Source organism: Pezoporus occidentalis, unplaced genomic scaffold, assembly GCF_034315485.1.
Source record: "Pezoporus occidentalis ecotype Australia unplaced genomic scaffold, CSIRO_AGI_Poc_V1 ctg86, whole genome shotgun sequence".
Lineage (NCBI taxonomy): Eukaryota > Metazoa > Chordata > Aves > Psittaciformes > Psittacidae > Pezoporus > Pezoporus occidentalis.
The window spans coordinates 1,687,359-1,706,842 of record NW_026916220.1 but is presented as its reverse complement, the minus strand read 5'-3'; the positions used below and the strand labels follow the sequence as shown (position 1 = coordinate 1,706,842).

General features: G+C 37.1%; 1 protein-coding gene across 1 annotated transcript in view; it reads left to right on the top strand.

Moving 5' to 3' along the window:
- Positions 1-19,484, top strand: part of SRFBP1 (serum response factor binding protein 1) — a 70,132-nt gene that overhangs the window by 26,148 nt on the left and 24,500 nt on the right. Inside the window, exons 2-3 of the mRNA XM_062604469.1 lie at positions 1,354-1,442; positions 2,387-2,459. Coding sequence (XP_062460453.1) covers positions 1,354-1,442; positions 2,387-2,459 — 162 coding nt within the window. The remainder of the gene's footprint in view (positions 1-1,353; positions 1,443-2,386; positions 2,460-19,484) is intronic.

Here is a 19,484-nt window from a genome sequence, read left to right as displayed (position 1 = left end):
GTAACCTAGCTGCAGGCATAATCGGGTGTGCAAAATGTGGTGTTTTGTTTGTTTGTTCTGGGTTTTTTTGTTGTTTGTTTGTTTTTAATTAAATAATACACTCTTGCCTTTGTGATCTCTGCACAGTCATACATACTAGACAAGCTTCCCATTGTAGGTTTGCAGTACTCGTCTGTGAGATCTGAAGATTTATTTTTTCTCTATTTTAGTCAAGCTTGGTGCAGGTTTATAATACTAATATTCCTGGTAGAACTAACTTGATGGTTGAGTCACCAGCAAGCAATCATTTTGATGTTATCTCTGAGAAATTAGGAGATGAAATAGAAATCTGAATTAAAGAAGAGCTTCCTTGAGAAGTAGGTGCCAACTTATTTTGGAACTTAACCCATTGAATAAACTTAAGCGCAGTTTGGCCTTTTGTCAGGAAGACTGATTTTTTGTTTGCTTTAATATTTAATATTTTCTGTTTAACTGTTGAATGCAAAATCTTAATAGTTATAGTAAGATACAGCTGAATAAATAAGAGGTGGTAAGTCACTTTTGATTCCCTTTATCTCCAAAATGTGTGTCATTGACAAGAAAATGCCTAGGCCTCAGGTTTTCCGTGATGGAATGTAATAGCAAAAGATTCCAAAGATTTGTCTGTGTGTACCATCTTTCTAATAATAATTAGTATTCTTTTATTTTGGGGTGAGAAATAAGACCAAAACTTCAGTGTCAAGTTTTACTTAGTACTGTCTACTTTGAAATAAATTTTGGGAACAGACTAATGGGTAGGGTAGGAAGTTAAAAGACTGTAGAGAGTTGGAAATCGCTTTGATTTTGTATTCAACAAAAATCAATTCAAATATGTAAAAAGATTTTCATATCTTAAATTCTACCCTATAACAATACGTTTAGTTTGGGATTCTTTCCTTAATCTTTAAAGTGTTTCATAATGAAAATGCCTTTATGTATTATATCCTAATGGAAAAGTACTGGTGCTGCTTCACTGGGACAAAAATAAACAAAGTGAAGGCAGAAGGTAAGTCTTTTCAAATCTCCAGCTCAGTCTAGTTCTAAGAATAATATTAAAGTATGGCTACTTAGGAATGTCTTGGTCTTCTGTTTAGACCTCAGACACATTTTTAGACTGTTGGTTGTTCTTCCTCTGGTGTTTATGGAAGCAGCTTGATTTTAAAATCTGAATTAATTTGAACTGGGATTTGGTTAGCAGGGGAATGCAGTCTCTTTTCAAAAATAGTTCTTTTTGTTGAACTAATTTCTAAAATTTACGTCAGGGTAATGAATGTATTGTATATGGAAACTAATCAAGGGAAACAAGGTTTATAATGTCTTCCATCTTTCTGACAGGTTGTGAAGATGAGAAAAGATGTGAAGAAGGCCAGAGTCCTGACTATTCGTAAACTAACCAGACACATCGGGAAATTAAAGTTTAAAAGGTCAGTTTTAAATATCAGTGTTCTTGTTTGTGTGTTCATAAGTGAGACAGCATCTTAATTGTTTTCCCAAAAATGGAGAAGTGGGAGAAACATGTATTACATTTAAAACACAAGGCACTGCAATACATAAATTGTTTGTCTTATTTATGTCACTTTAGATAAATTAAAAATGCTAACTAAAAAGCAGCTTCATTAGGCAGAGTTGAAATAACATTTTTTAAAGTGATTTAGTGTTTTGGGAGCTAATCCAAATCACTTAGAGAAACTTTTACAGCACTATTAAAGGTGTCAGATCTGATCTTTTAGGTTTTTCTGCTGTTGATTGCAAATTGTGCAACCTTTTATCACTACAGTTTTCTGAAAGGCTCTATAAGTGAAAAATATTGTTCAGTTTGCACTTAATTTTTAATAAAAGTATTAATATTTAAACAAATACTTAAAACAACATTTAGTAAATTGTTTTTAAAGATAACTAGCCTGAAGTAACACATAACATGTCTTATTGACACAATAAAAATACATTTGTTACTGTGTTCAAAGTGTAAATTGAGCCTACTTTTCTCCCACGACTTTAGAAAATTTTGCAAAATAAGAAGCAAGCCCAGTGATCTTTTATATTTAAATATTACAGAACTTAAACCATTATTATATTTGAGACATCAGTTTCTCCTGTGTTTTATTGATAGGAATTACTGTTGCTGTTTTTCAGTAGAATAACATTTGTCTGTCTTGTTCAGGTAAATCCTCAGTGTTTTTTTTCTCTGTTCAGAGCAGCAGAAACATTAGATTGTGCTCAACTCTTTGCTGGAATATTCATTTAACAATAGGGGAATGTGCTTATGCTCACTGTTGTGATATTTTAATTTTGCTGTTTAGCCCACGGGGAAATAAAGTGAGCAAAAAAGATTTTATTTTTTTTTACTGAAGACAGAATTCATTTGCAGGGGCTCTGAAGACTTGAAAGTAAAGAACCAAAAACGAGTTGATAGATTAATAGAAGAAATCCATGCCATGAAGGTAATACCATGTTTAGATATTTAAATATTAAAGGCAATTAATTTTTGTTACCAAAAGCTTTGTTTTCTGGTACTGCATTACTGAAACTTAACTGAAATATTTCAAGAGTCAGGTTGGTCATTACTGTAACACTGAAGGAAAATTGTGAATAATTGCATATGTCCATGTTTGCTATGACTGTCAAGGTGTTAAGACAGATTAAGTCTTAATATTTGCAGGCTAAACATGAATTTGTCTATAAATACATGGTGCTTTAAGTTTTTAATCTAACAGTTAAGTGCAAAACTTAAAGTTCTCTTACTGCTCAGGAGTATGGAAGGCATTTTGTGTGCCTGACAGTATGGTGTCCTCATTGTCAGTTCTCTTATCTCCACACGATTCTATTTACATTTTACTCTCAACTTCAAAATTCTGTAGTAGTTTTGAAATTTTCGCTGTAGGAGACTGGTAACACTTGAGTCGGACCTTTTTTTATCTGCAGCCTTGCTGACAGAGTTTTTGTATCTTTGATGTTATAACATGTCAGCATATGCTTCAGAAATTTTGTAACTTTGTAGTGTTTTGTATTGTCATATCTCAGTTTTGATTGATACTGCTGAAAATTGTGTATGTTGAAATGAGGTACAAATTCCAGTCATAAGGTTCAAGTATAAAAGTCCTGTATAGGCTAAGGAAATTGTCACATAAATGCGTGTTTATTTTTCCTTGATGACTATAGTGATTAAGTCACTGTTACTGTTGTGTGTTGGTTTTCTCTTTCCACCTTTCTCTACCCTTTTTTTTTTTCTCCTTTCTTTTTTCTTTCCTGACCCTTACAGAGACCTTAGTCTTCAAAAGAGCTGCTAACTGCAAAGGCTTCCCTGACCCATTTAAATGTGCTTTGTGCCATATTCATTAGGTGGACTCATGGGGATTTTCAGTACACTGCTTAAAGAGGACAAGAAACTGTGCAGCGCTTTATTGAAGTATAAAGCGCTGGTCAAGCAACATGAAAGTCGTATTGAGGCCATCTGTTTTTCTGGCTTGCCATCAGTCTTGGTCATGTGATTGACTTGCTTGGGTTTTTTTATGGCACATTTGTGTCACATTTATTTGTCTGTTGGAGCATGATGAGAGTTCTGGAAATATCTCTCGAATCATTAGAGTGTGCATCATGTGATCAGGAGTGGTGCAGTTCTGATCTTACAAGCCCATGTTTTATACAGCTTCTGTGAGCACTCCAGAGAGCGATTCACTGCAAGATCCATTCTGTACACATCTCCCTCCCAGAAGTATTTCCTTTGTCCAGGTGTAGATAAAATCCTTCCAGGATTGGCTCATGCAGATGTCTTAAATGCTGCTTGCCCTTAGGACCATATTGGCCAAGTACATTCAGGGTGTTTCTTCAGTTTGCGTTAATGAGTGCAGGACATGTGAGTGTTAACTTTCAGAGTGATTGTTAAGGGAGTCAAAGAGCTGAAGGCAAACAAATTTTGCTTTGAAATAGTTTATAGAAATGGAGTAGTCTTCAAAGTGAGCAACTGAGAAGGAGGAAAAGCTCTACCACGTCTCAGGCAAATACCTAGTAAATACGCTTATTTATCTGAAATTATGCTGTAAGTGATCTTTATTGTTAAAAAATGCACCCTTATAATAATAGTAATGATATTTTTATAGCAGAATGGTTGGTTTACATGGGGCTTTTTAGTCTTTTAAAATGAACAGACACTTACTAGCTCTACAGTGTATTTGTTCCGTACACGAAAGAAAAATTACTGTTTCTTATGAATCACAGCCTAAAAAGCAGTAGTTGTTTACATGTTTTTTCAAGACCTGATTTCAAGACTAAGACAACTTTTTAGAGGTGGCATAGAAATAGTTCTTGCTCAGGATAGGAGAGTAACAAAACAGCTTTTGCAGAAATTATATTTGAGACAGTGGAAGGTTTTATGCTGATATAATGTCACTTTCAACAAACTTTTAATTTATTCATCATAGGAACTCTTTGCATAACCTGAATGCGTATTTTAGAATTTTTAGGAAAGAATTGAAAGAAATGACTAATAAGGTAAATTGGTAAGCAACATATAAAAGTGCAACTTAGAGCAGGATTGTGTTATCCAGACTATTCTAGCAGTTTTAGTATGGGGGTCCAAAACACTTCTCAGAGAAGTTGCAAATTCCTTTCAAAACTGATAGTATACATGCAAGAATTGGTCATTTTCCATGTAACATGCAGAAATAGTCCATAAACTTCTACTTACATGTTTTATGTAAGAAAAAATATCTGCTTTATCCATTATTGAATGTTTAGTCTTGAGGAGTATAGCAAGCTGCAAAGAGAAGTTGAGTTGAAAGACAAAAATCAAAATACTTAAACCATCCAAATTGGTTTTGGAGCCAGAAAATGCACCAGAGTCTGACAGTGTGTGTATTTTCAGATTAAAAGATTTCTTGAGATGGCTGTGTACAGCTTCTAGAACTTCTTTATTGGTTGGAGAAGGACTTGAAGGGTTCCTGTAGGTTGAAGAAAATAGTACAGGGTTTTTTCCTGAGCTTTTCCCAGTTGCCAGAGACAGCACACCTATTCCTAAAGATGCCTTCTTCTGCCATTAGTTAAAAACAGACCCAGACCACCTTTCCCCTACCACATATCCAGGAAAAACAAACAAACCACTTTGGGTGCTCCTGGCATGAGCAGGCTCTTTTGTGAAGGACTTCATGTATTGTGATGACCTGAGAAAGTGCTAGAATAGGACTGCATTTTGCAGAGTGTTTGTTTCAAGCTCAGGGAAGAGAGACTGAAATTCTGGGACCTTGACTCAGTCTGTCTTAATGACATCACATCTAATGTGATGACTGGAGTTTCTCCTACTTGAGAAAAATATCAGAGGGGTTGAAACCACAGTAAGGAAGAATTCCTTTCCTTCTTAAGAATTTCTTATCTGTATTCAGCTGCCTGTAAACCTGCAAGTCTTTTGTACTAGTCATTTACTTGAGGAATCTGTTTCTTGGTTAGCACAGTGTTTCAGTATGGTTGCTGCCACTTTGTGGAGCAACTGTAATCTTTCATCCAGAATGTAAGCAAAAAAAAAAAAGCATCAATAAATCAGTTGCCTGATAGTGCAACTGCTTTTAAAGGTTGACTGCCTGCACCTCAGCAGGACTTGTAAGGCCTGATGTCCTTCTGAATGAGACAAATGTGAACTTTCAGGTGCAAGATTTTAACTTCTCTTTTTAGTGTAGATCTTTACTAATGACAATTTGATCTTACAGGAAGGAGAAAAATATCTGCTACTATTTGACAACTGTCTTATTGCTAGCTCTGGGGTATGTTATTTTCCTGTCTTCAAGTAGACTCTAAACACACCCCGCACACTTAATTTCATGGTACATACACTGTTTCCTAGGAGTGGGATAGAATTAGATGCTTACTTCTGAGATTAAAAAGCTGTGTCTGTGTCTAGTTTTGTTTTATGGTCTTTTTACATAATCACAGATGCAGAGTTCTGCATATATTGAAAACCTGGGAAGTTTTGGTGCTGGGCTGTATTAAGAAACCTTTTGTTATTTAAATTTGAAAATAGCATATATTGTTGTGTTATCGTTGGAGCAACTTTTAAATTTTGATTCTATATGTCTTTATTGTTAGAATTGGAGATCTAAAATAACTTAATTGGCAAATACAATTAGTACTGTGTCAAACACAACAATTAGAAGTAAACACTGTGGGGCTTCAGAATAGTTAAAAATTCCAGCTACATGGATGCAGGAACTGGGCTAATTGTTTGCAGGGTTTCTCAAAGCTATTGGAATAGTACACTGTTTTCTGAGTTCTTCAGACTTTGTTTTGCCAAATCCATATAAAATATTTATTTAACAATTCATGAAAGATGAAGAAAAAGAACACTATGATCCTTCTAGACCTTCTACTATGATACTACTTTTTTATAATATAAAAACTTGCAGGATTTTTTAGTTGTTTGTCAGGCTTGATGGTACTGTCACAGTGGGTTAATTGTCCATTGTAAGATACTTCTTACCATATTGAGGAAGCAATGATATTTTAAAAAATTTACTTACACAAAAATAACTGATTGTCTTGTGATTTCATAGCAACATGTAGGTTATCTTGGATTATTTAAATTTCTTGGAACTGTTGGAAGAAGTCCAGAGGAGGGCCACGAGGATGATCAGGGGACTGGAGCACCTCCCGTATGAGGATAGGCTGAGAAAGTTGGGGCTGTTCAACCTGGAGAAGAGAAGGCTGCGTGGAGACCTCATAGCAGCCTTCCAGTATCTGAAGGGGGCCTATAGGGATGCTGGGGATGTACTGTTCATTAGGGACTGTAGTGATAGGACGAGGGGTAATGGGTTAAAACGTAAACAGGAGAAGCTTAGTTTGGATATAAGAAGAAATTCTTAATGTTAGGGTGGTGAGGCACTGGAATGGCTTGCCAAGGGAGGTTGTGAATGCTCCATCCCTGGTGGTGTTCAAGGGCAGGTTGGACGAAGCCTTGGGTGGGATGGTTTAGTGTGAGGTGTCCCTGCCCATGGCAGGGGGGTTGGAACTAGGTGATCTTAAGGTCCTTTCCAACCCTAACTACTCTGTGATTCTGTGATTCTATGAAAAAAGTTCTGCTTCTGAAATGAAAAGCATTCCATTAACATCAAAATAATGAGCGAAGACAAGGTTATACTTCAAAGAGAAATGAGAGAGTCTGAAGAAATATAAATTACTCCTGGAGCAAATGCTGGTGTATGTAATTGTCCCCAAGTCAAGGCAGAATGGATGTTGCTTGTAAATGGAATTTATTTCCTGGAAATTTCACTTACACCTGTCTTCCCATATGTACATGTTCTTATCCTTAGAAGCAAATGATGACAACTGTTTTATTATAGCACAAATGTTTTGGTCTTCATGGCTGAGGAAGGAGTGATGAGCCGAATGACAGACAGCTTTTTGGGATGTCTTTCTCAGTATTTATGAGGTCTGAGACTGGGCTTTTTGATTGTCTGAATAAGAATGAGGGAGGAATGGCTAGTCAGGAGACTACGTAACTGTCTCCTCGTTTTGCCCACTTTCCTTGAATATTCCTACCTGCCACATTTTCTCACAGGATTCTTAAAATAGTGATAAGGCAGATTAGTATACTCAGTGACTGAGTTCTGTTCTTAATCTTCATGGCATTTCTTAAGATTTTCACTGATACATTGCTTCCTTTCATGTTTATGCTAAAATGAGAAACCCCATATTTAATACAACTCATTTCCCAAGTCAGTCTCTCATTTTCTCCTCCTGTGTGGTCAGAATATCTTAACTGAGAAAGCTTAACAATCTCAGCATGAGAAAGCTGTACAATATACTTTTTTTTTTTTTTCCATAGATAGCAAGCATAAGAAACTTACTTATAACTGTAAGGAAACCTGGAGAAAAATGGAGGGGAGGAGAATCCCATACTGTACAGTTTTAGTTTGGAATGAGAAAACAACTGGCAGCCATTCCTACTCTTTCATTTCATTATGATAGCAGAGGTAATGATTTTTTAAATACCAGATATTGCTTTGATTGCATGAAAAAAAATGGGCTGCGTTTGTTAAATATAAAAGTCAGTAGAAATATCACCAGCTTCATTTTGAAGACGTCATTGTTGACAAGATACTTCAATAGAAGCAGTTACCATGTGGTGTGTTTTCTTATGCACTAAATTCTAAGCTACAAAATGAAAGCAGATAACAAAGACAGCTTTTTATTGGATTTAAGACAACTGAAGGAAAATGCTAAAGTAGGTTTTAAGTAAAGGTTGTCAATTGCCTTAAAAATGTTGCTTGCAGATGATGAGTCTTGTGTTGGATTCAAAATCAGCTATTTTCACTTTTTTTAAGGAAAACTGGCTTGCAGATGAGACTCTGAATTCTGCATATTTTTGTTTCTTCTAATAAAAATGCAACCTTTGCAGTAGTGCAAAAAAACAAATTAATGCAGTCCATATGCCTTAATTTATTTGAAAATTGAGCAGTGACAGCAAAACAAAACAGTTTTTGTTTTATTGTTCAAAGTAATGACAGAAATATCAGCATGGTTTGTGCTTATTTTGAAAATATTTATGCGTATTCCAAGTAGATAGTTTGTCATTGACTTCTTTCATCATCCCGACATATATTTTACTTCAGGGCACAACCCTGGGCCTCTTCATTAACCTTCTCTATCATTCATCTGAACCTGAGACACAAAAGAATGTTTCCGTAAGCGCTGCATACCCTTTCTTTACATTTTGGCCGTTCCATGTTGAGGTGTATTAACAGCTGCTAAATACAGTGGTCCTTGTGAGAGATCTGCGAGGCAGTTCTAGTTAATTTCTTGCTGTATAACTAACTGGTCTTTGTACTTAATTTATTCTGAATAAGCTAAGAAGAATATCTCCAGTTACAGTAGATCTACTTGGTGTGGTGGATGATACTAAACTGTCTCAGGATTGTTAATCAACTGTTCTTTTGGGGACTCTTTATTCCAAAGAAATATGTCACAGAAATTGGGTCTTTTGTTCTTCACAGATACAAAAGAAGTCATTCTTGAATACTGTACTAAATGTTTTGAACTTACTTCTAATTAGAGAGGTTGCAGGGAAAAAAAATGGAGACCTACTGTAAATATAGTCACTTGGAAACGAATTAATTCAGAATGGTGACTGCAGCTGCTATGACTTGTTCCAGTTAATCCTTTTGTGTGTAAAATCTTATTTCCCCATGGTTGCCCCCTGCTTACAAAAAAGGAAAAAAAAAATACATTAAATCAGTTCTGAGAATGTAATACTAGTGTAAATATGACTTCAGTGCTGGACAGACTCATTGGCACTTTTACTGAAGAATGGATTTAGTGAGCACATGGATGAACAGGATGAGGAAGAATAATTGTACCTTTAGGAGATGGAAGCCATGCCTTGCAAATGAGTGGTAGTTCTTTGAAGGAATAAGTACATAATGGATGCTCATTGAATCTGTATCTTAGTTTATTTCCAAAAAGCCATTGTCTAGTTTTCACCAAAGCCTATGGCAGGGTTGTTGGTTTTTTTTGTGGCTTAGCTTGGGTTGTTTGTTCTATTCTGGCTTTTTTTAAAGCTGTTCATGGATATGAATAATCTTCTTTCAGTCACAGAGTTAAACATAATAAGTCCTAAGAGAGGTGTAGGTGGTTAGCCTTCATAGTTCTGGGAAGCTAACAGCGGAGTTCTCCGGAGATCAGTGCTGGAAATTATTCAGAAAAAGAGAATGAATGACAGAGCTTGATCAGAATTTTAGGATAGCGTAAATGCTAACACTAAGACACCACGAAATGATATTATGAAGCTGACTAACTGGACAATAAAATGACTAAAGAAATTCAGTAGTGATAAATGCAAAGTAACGCATGTTGTGGTGGTGAGAATTACATTTCCAATGGTTCATTTTCACTGGATCAAATTCGCTACTACCAGTAAGGAGGTGGTTATTGGGGTTGCCACAGGTACCTGTGTGAAAATGCTATATTGGTATGTTGTGTCTTCAGACAGAACACAGTCTGTTCCTATTTAAATCGATTGTTTTATCATACACTGCATAAGTCTTTTTAGTGTACTTGGAAAGGAAAAAAGGCTGAGGGAAGAAGAGAAAAGCTAGTAAAAGCATACAGAAAAGTGTCAAGAATGATCAGAGGTATGGCATAGCATCTACAGACCGTGTAACAAAATTGCGATAGGACTCCCCAGGATACAAGGTGAATTATTGATGTTGGATGTTTACACAAATCATGTATTTGTCCTGGATAGTTCTTTTGCACTTTGTATACCAATACTTTGCTTTTAGCAGCCATTTTGGAAATCTGCAGGTACAGAAGCACAAGAAAAAAGTCTTTTTTTTTCGTGTTTTGTTGCCAGATCTCTTCTTTCCAATTTTACCCCTCACCTGGAAAAAATAAGATTGCAGGTTTGTCTTGCTCAAGTTTCAAGATCTCTGGGAAAGGAGAATAAGTAATGTATTTATTTCCAATGGCGCTTTAAGAAAAGACTGCAGGAGAAGTACTTTTCCTGGAGATAAGTGCATAGGGGGAAAAGGAATGAAGGAAGGAAATTTTTTCTCCATTGTGTCTAATCCTAGAACTTTACCCTCTCTGGAAGTGGACAAAAAGGGGCTGTGTATATGTGTGGCTTTGTGTATTCATGCTCTTCTACCTCTTCCTGCATCTCTCTCTGTTCTTCTGTTTTCGTTATTCATTTCATTTCCGTATCTATTTCAAACCAGAATCTAGTGGTGGAGATTATTAGCTGGATTGCACCTATTTGTCAGTCACTGTGTTCATTAGGAACACTGTGAGAGAACAGCACATCTCTTTTCTGATTGCTTTGGTGGCAGTGTTGCTGGCTTAAGCTCCTGCTGGAAGAAACGAGGCCAAATGGAGGAGACAGCTTTCTGTTAATTGTGCATAGCGTCCCCTTCTGGCAAGTAACACTGTTTTTCTTTAAATTTTTACAAAAACAGTTCATCTGGCAACCGGCTATACTGGCAATGGTTGTAAATACCAGGGATAGTAATTCCAGACCAAAGACAGTTCCAGCCAACACAGGACTGCTTGGAAATATGTTAACCCTGAAATTGCATGTGGTTATTATTTTAATATTAGAAGAGCAGTGTGGAACAAATTGCCAGTACAGAGTGAAATTGTACTGGTGCAAGTAAGCACTGACATTCAGAGTTAGAAGATGTTTGAAGAAAAAAGAATATTCAAATAATGGTAATTTTGGCATCATCGTGCTTGCTGTACTGAATAATCCAGTAAGCGTCTTCTTTCCTTTTTTGTAACTTTTCTTTCGAATGCTTGTAATTGACATTTACATTCATAGTACCTTCTACTTCTGAAATTGTCACAAGATTACAGGTTTCCTAACTTTTTTTTTTTATATGTCCTGTGATGAAAGCAGTGGCTGTTGCTTCCTGAATGTGGCTTCTGAATCAGATGAGAACCTCCAGAATTAAACAATTCATTTAATCTAATTGACTAAATAAAACGCTGAGTTCACAGTGTTCATCTTGGTAGACTGATGTAATTGCTGGCATTTGACTTGCATACCTCTTGAAATATTAAATTAGTTTATAAACGTGGCAGAAAAGAGCAGTCTATACTTGCTGAATAAAGTTCGAGTATTTTACAACGGCTTAAACTAGTGATGTTAAGTCTTCTTTTGGGGAGTTGTTTTTTCATTTAGTTTTGTTATTATACTGCATGAATAAGTAGTCTTTGCCTCAGCTGTGTGCTCTGCTTTTTAAGAGAGCTTGTACAGCGTAGCAGAGTAAGGATATTTAGCTAGAGGAAGGTAACCATTTGGACAAAATGATGTTCAGAGGAATATTGTGTAGTTTTGTTTGAGTATTTTAATAACTCTAATTTTCCAAGGAATAATAAAAAGCAGAATATAAAGTTTTGTAGTGTGAAACTTAGTAGATGAAAACTCACAGGTTGACATTGAATTTCACTTGGATCTAAACTGAGACAGCAATACTGTAGACATTTAGTAATGTTTAAAATTGGTGCCAGCAAAAACCTGACACCAGTGTAGTTTACAAAAGAACAACTGCTAAGCAAGTTCCACTCGAAATACATTCTTGCATTCCCAATGATTAAATTTTGGGGTGACTTTTTTTTTTTTTTTTTAAACAAGATAGTAATAGTTAATTCGTATCAAAACCAAATGCCAAATATTCCTTTAAAATAAGATATTTCTACAGCTTTCATTTCTGGGGGAAGTTCTGATAATTTCCTCTACTGACTTACTTGGGTTTTTTGTTTTAAAATGAGAATTAAGTTTTACTATTTTTTCTTTAATCTGTTCTGTAGTATTCCTGCCCAAGTTGTTATTAATCCAACAGGGCTGATAATTAATTTTTTCAAAGAAGGTTATTTTTATTTTGAGAAGTCATTTACTAAAATAACAGGCAGGACAAACCAGTATTAAAATCTGTAAAGCTTTCAAAAATGTAAGGCAATTGATAAAACATGCAAAGTCATTTAAAAAAATACATGAAATTTTCTTCAGTGTATACTTTATGAAAATGTGCAACAGTACAACCCTTTCTTTTTATGCTTCCTTCCTTTTTGTAATACAAAATCTAGGTATTCGATAAGTGAAAAATACTATAATTACTGTAGGACATAATAATAATCTTAAACCCTAATGATACAGGGGAATGTATTTAAACTATAATTCACTTTGTCTGCAATTAAAGAGAAAATGTCTCCGTTTCCACTGAATAAAACCTCTGGTTCAGTATGTGATGATATAGAATCAAGTCATCCAGTCAGGTTTCCAGGAAAAGCTTTGTTGGCTAGACTGATGGAACAAAAAAAGATCTATGGAATCTGGTTTTGTTGTGGTTTTGCTTTCCTGCAGTTGTCTGTTCTTTATGACACAGGTATTTACAGTAAAACTTAACTTCTGTGGAAAGCTAAATCTGTGCATCCGTATACTTTGAAATTTTATCAAACCACATCACTACAGTGGTCAGTTACTATCTTCTATGGTCTCTGTTAGCACCCAGTAGAGTACTGTGTATCTTTTTTAAGCTTTACATGTTTGTGTGACTTAGATTTTTGTGTCCATCTGTAGTTTAAAAAGCAAGGGTTTATGCCAATGAGGTGCCAGCGAGTCACCAAAGAAGTCATGACAGTAGCTCCCAAATAGATTTCCTCACTTTCTCTATCTGGAAGGTGCAGGCTGTGGTGTAAATATGCACAAACATTGAAAATCCTCAGTTTTATCTTGCCAGGAAGAACAGGTCTTTAGATTCTTTTTTTTCCCTCTATAATTTAATCACTGGATGGCTTCGTGTCATAACCAGTTTGTTCTCCTAAGTCTGCAAAAGATCATTCTGAGCATAAGTAGTCTTTGAGTCTTACTGTAAATGATACCATTACGAAAGTACGCAAAAATATGGTATCTTCAAAGCAATGAAATAAATCAGCCATGGTTTACCTGAAAGTTTATATGCTTTTCAAAAAGAAACTAAATCCATGATAAGATTACAAGTTTTGTTTCGTCTATGAAGGCCTGTTTTCAAGAAATGCAGTACTCTAACTGGTTATATCAAACTGATTATGAAGAAAAAGTGACACACTTTTCCCCTGACAGTTTATGAATCTAAATCATTTGTCAGTTACATATATACACACACATACAGACACAACAATTTGTACAGATGTAAGTCTCGTTAGTGGGCCACCATAACAAACTAAATGGCACTCTGCCAATGTAAGAAAAACAAACCACAAACCAACTGTCCCCTCCGCCCCCCCCACCAGGCTGTATCTTTCCAAGCTCCCATTTTACCAGATGAGAAACCAAGATTAATACTATTGCCAGGAGGGGAATTTGGATAAAATTAATAAACAAAACAGCAGGACAGAAAATTTAAACTGGTGAGTAAGAAAATCTGATATTGTCTAGTTAAGTGTGACGTAAACTTATTAATAAGCTTATTAAACAGATTAGTGCTATACCAAGATGTCTGTCTTATTATAAAATAGCTAATTTTACCAACAGAAAAAGTTAAGCACTTTCGAGTAGCTGGCTGCCTTTCTGCCGGGACTTACCAACTATTAACAGGTCACCTCTTAAGCCCCCTTTGAGTAATTAAATGTCCCAAACTTCGTCTACCACGGAACGAAAATTTGTCTCTGTGTAACCTTTTAAAGTCTTTTCTGCATTTGTTCTCATTTTATAACCAGGATTTTTAACATAGGAATAAAATGGGTTGCAGTATCTGTCTTGATAATATCATAAAGGAAGAGAACTCTCATTCTAGACAAAGGGCCTATAGCCTTTCTTGCTCCTGGAAATTTAATCTTCCATTTGGCTTTACCTTTTTCCCCTCAACAGAAGCCAGACAATCCAGGTCACTCTCATCTTTATCCATCACCTTTAAGCTGCGTGAAGTCCTGCCAGAGAGGTCTACTGATTTGTCTCAAATTTCTCTAACTGTAACCTGATGTTTGGTAGACTCAGAACACTGTATTTGCTACTTGTTTGTGACTGCATCTTCTGCAGTAAAGATTCAGACTTTCGTTTTAATGAGTTCCTGCTTTGTTGACTGCGACAATCCCCAAATCTTATTTATTTCTTCTGGACGAATGACATCATGAGAACGCCTGGATGATGTAACCACACAATTTATTTTACTTAGTGCTAAGAAATAGATTGGATAATCATTAAAATGTTCCAATAATAACAATAATAAGAATACATTCATTTAAATGGATATAGTAACACTGCTAGATACCAAAACTCCTTTTGCTAGCTGCCACTAGAAACCTCTTGTCTCTGTGCCCATACATTTCTACTAAAAATACAGCACAGTCTGAAAGCATAGCAAGTAAAAACCATATTTTTTTCATATGAAATTTGATCCAGCATTTCAGCATTTCACGTCTAAAGACACCTGCCGTTACCTCCTGATGCAGCAGACTTCAGACACTTTATGTACATCGGAGTTGATTGATCCTGTCACAGGTCTGAATTTGATGACCAGAAAATTAGGAAGGTATACACACTGCTAAGTCACTTGTTCAGAATATTAGTGTCCTTCAGGAGTCAAGTGAGTATCTAAATACCTTGATGCTAAAAGCTTTCCTTTTTTTTTTTTTTCTTCCTTTAAAAACAGTTACTAAGAAACCCCCCAAAACCCTGCACTCACCAATCCTAGAAATAGGTCTGTGCACCCACTGGCCCATGCAGCTTAAATGAGGACTTGCTCTTGGGTGAACTACACTTGGAGCTTAGGACAGAGGATGTGCTATGAAAATTCAGTGTGTCAGCTCCTCCAGTTTACAGAATCCTGCCCATACTACACAGAAGGGCCTTGCTATGCCTCCCAAGTTAACTAACTTAATTTAGCAAGTTAATACTAAATTTAAATAAAATGCAAGTAAAAGCATTTAGGTGTAACACTTGAAACAGATACACAAAGAATTCTAAAATGCTTAGGTAAAGAAATGAGAGATGAGATATGCTGAACCTACTCAGCATATCAGATCTCTGCCTTGCCCAGGTTGACTCACCGTTCTTCCTGGCAAGGTTTGGGTTTTTTTTCCTATACCTTTCTCCGCACTAAGGAACCTAGAAAAATGACAGGAAACAGCAAAGTCAGACTGAATGCTGTAGAAAAAAATATAAGAAACTTTTTGAGGAAGTAGTCTCAAACACCTGTTCAGGGGTACAAATTCTGATTTTTCGGTATGGGTATTGTTTTCTGCTTGTATATAACCTGATTCTACTACCTTTTTTTAATAGAAATCCCTCCTTTTTTAAAGACAGAAATCATGTTATAAAGATGGTGTGTATGGAGTGATTTCATAAGGAAAGGCTCAACACTCATACAGCTAAGAGAATGTGAAAAATGAGGACAATGAATTAAATTGTATGATAAAGTTAGAAGGAAAATACTAGTCAAAACAAAATTGAAACTGAGTGATTTTTAATGGTGTGAGGAATCCTAAATTGCTTCCACAGGCCACTACTGGCAAACTTTTTTTTTTTTTTCTAACTCTTGAGTCATCTAAAACTGCGTTAGACACCATAGCTGGGAATACATGTTATGTGAATAATCATCATTTCTGAGATGTGTCAAAGCCTCATCCAGCCAGAGTTTTTTTATATCTTCCTCAGTATAGCATAGGTAGTGTTGTCTGAGCAGCCATTATCAATATTGGCATGAAATCGTATTTTCCAGATGCCATTTATGTTTGGCATATTTCTGTCCAATATAGCCTTGCCTTTCTGTGTAAGGCAGTTACAATTTATATAAGAAGTTCATCATTAAAAAAGAGGTAACAACCACAACAAAAAAGCCCTGCTCTTCTAAGTTTCTGTAAGTAGTGGGGTGAGCTTGCTGCCTCTGGTACTAGATGGTGGTGTAGAGCTGCATGGTTGCCCACAGCTACCTCTTCTGCATGCCACCATATCCCTTCTTGTGCCCCAGCACTCCCTTTTCCCAGCTCAGGCCAGTCTTTGTCTGCCCATAGTTACTGACTATACAGGTCACATAGCACTGGCATTTCAGAAAACCATCTGTGCCCCATGTTACTTACTACACATTATCTGTAAGTGTAGCAGCATTTGCCAGCTAGGGCACTGGTGCCATCAGTGCTGGTAGCATATCTGACAGTCAGTAGCGCTTGTAATTGTAGTCTTTTTCCCACAAAGAAAACATTGTCAGCAAACGGGGGGAAAGTATATACCCAAATATAAAAGTATCTATCCTAATACTTGTTTTTCATCAAGCCTTAAGGGCAGTCAGGACTTTATTTTGATGGCTTTTTAAGAAAAGAAAAAAAAAAATTGAGGGTTGTTTAAAATGTTTGCCAGAGATGAGTTTGTGTGTGTTGGTTGGCAGGGGAGCTTTGTCTGTATTGACCTAGTCTTGGATTATTGTGGGATGGATACTTCGTAAAGTAGCATACTTACCTGGTACCTTGTATTCCCTCTTCTCTTGGAATGTAACATCTCATTGAACTTGGAGACGTACTGGCGCAGGATGTTATGATACCAAGTATTAACATGATTTCAGAAAGCAGCTATGATACATGAGAGCATGTGGAAGGTGCTAAGATTAGTCTTCATCATTAGCCTCCAGTAGTGGACCTTTCAATGCTGCGAGGATAATAAGTAAAGGGGGAAGGAGTGAACAAAAATGCAGAGTAGAGCTAGCAGACAAGGGATAACAGAGACAGTGACAGACAAAAAGTCTCCAGCACTATGTAATGGGCTGTTAGAAAACTACTGGTATTGCTCTGGGGAAGGTGAGCCTGGATTTTGCAACTGATAAGAATGGGAAGCAATAGGAATGTGAGGATTTTGAGATATGGGGTGCCTGTGGACTATGCAAAACAATGTTGAGGGGGCATAGGTGGGAGCAGGAATTGGAGGGGCCAGTCCCAACTGGTGCCAATCAGTAGACTGATCTGACCACGTTTTGTGTCTGATTGCCAGTCTCTCATCTTTTTATAAATCTTTCTGTGTAATCTCATTCTTTATCCTGTGTGTGCTAGTGCTCTTAAGGACTAGGTCCCAGCTATGGGGAGGACTAGCATAAGTGGATACTGAGCCAGCAGCTGGAATCAGACCTGGAATGTAGGTGCCGTGAGCCTGCAGTGTCAGCAGCAGGAAGTGTTGAGGATCTTGGTTCCAGCAACAGGAGCAGCATTTATCCCAGCTGGGGAGGGCAGGGACAGTATGTGTCCTGGGTGCAGCTGGGTGAGATTTGCTTGCTTCAGTGGGGCAAGTGAAGCAAATGAGGCTCTTGGCACAGCATCTGAACTGGGACCACAGTTCACAACCTGTGTGTTTGTTGCCTGCTACTGATGGGGCCGGGCAGAGTGTCTGTACTTTCACATGGTTTTATCCCACGTGTGTGTTTCTGACTAGTGTAATTCACTAGTTCAAGTTGAACTAGCAGTTAGTGGGAGGCACTGGGTCTGGGAAGGGATGTCAGGTGGGCTGAGGGCGCTGCTGGTGTTTGGGAGGAACGAGTGAACATGAGGTCCCTTTAAGACAAGAGTAGCTGTAAGTGTGAGGGCATGTATCTGCCTGGGTAGCACCTTGCTTCCAGCCAGCAAGTAGGAGACCCAAGAAATAAGTGAAAGGGCTCTGGACCCAGGCAGAGGGGTATTAGGTGGACAGAGATATATGCTGTGCTGATACTTGAGGGATCCATAAATGTGCATGTGCTGGTGAATCTGGAAGGGATGGGAAGGGGCATACTTCCAATCCCGACCACATGAAAAGGAGAAAAAGGGCTTGGGTGGCTGTACTTAAGTTTTTGTGAGTCCTGGGTGTGTTACATGTGGGTGCTGTCAAAGACAGGATCTTGTCTGTGGCAGCTAGCTGCATGGCTAAGCTTCACAGCTGTTTGAACTTGCCAATAAGAAAGCAACTGCCACATCTACAGAACTGGGATGGATACCTCCGAGGCGTTGGATGCACCAGGCAGGGCTCCAGCAGCAGGACTGGGAGAATCCCTGGACTGGTCCTAGAGATGCTGGAGGTGGCAGCCACTTAAACCATCCTTTAACATAACATGTGAAAGAAGATTTCATAATATATATTCAATACAAGGGTTTTTTTTTTGAGTCAGGGAAAGTTCCATTTATTCCAATAACTGGACTTACATGGCTGCTTTTACAAAACCAGGGTGCTGCTAAAGTCTGTATATAAGTCAAAAATGCTTGTATTGCCTTAAATCTAAGAGAAGTAAATTTGGGGGTTTAAGCCTTAACAGGAGGTTCTTGGCATTGTTCTGTATACCAGGCATTTCAGTGAAGCTCCGTTCATGACTTCACATTCCAGATTGTAATTATTTCTCCATTATTATGCATGGTCCTGCATTGTTAATGGAATTCTGTAATATTGTCATGCAAAAATTAAATCTTTGACATTCCAGTATTACTGAAGTTTGCCTGCCTTCAATCTGAAACAGGTTGTTGCATTTAAATCCTAAAGAGACAGGAAATAGTTTAATTTGGGATGAAGATTCTATAAATTATCTTTTAAAAAAATAAAGCAACAGCTTGATTTAATGAATAATCCTGGGTTCCATAGCTGCCAACATAACCAACTATGTGACAGTCAGCATGTCACTTAACTACAGTGTCCTGCTTTCACCATCTGTGAAATGCTTTGGGAAGTCATGGAAAACTGAATCATGGGTCTTTTCCATCTCTAGATTCTGCTAGGTCATCCAAATGTCCATCTGCCAGTGGGAGATTGTTTCCTACATCCACCAGTGTTTTTCCAATCTGGATTCTGTTCTTCAAGTGATTGGGCTTCCACCAGTACCTTTGGGAGATTATTTTGCAGACTTTTAGACCTCATTATGAGGAAGCTCTTCTGACATTCACAAAAATAACTTTTTTTGGTCTGTTAATTTGATTTCGACTGTTCCTTTATTCCCATTGTTACATGCTTGCTTATAGCTGTAAGACATGCAATTTATGCCACACCTTAAAGATGTAGGTACAATGCA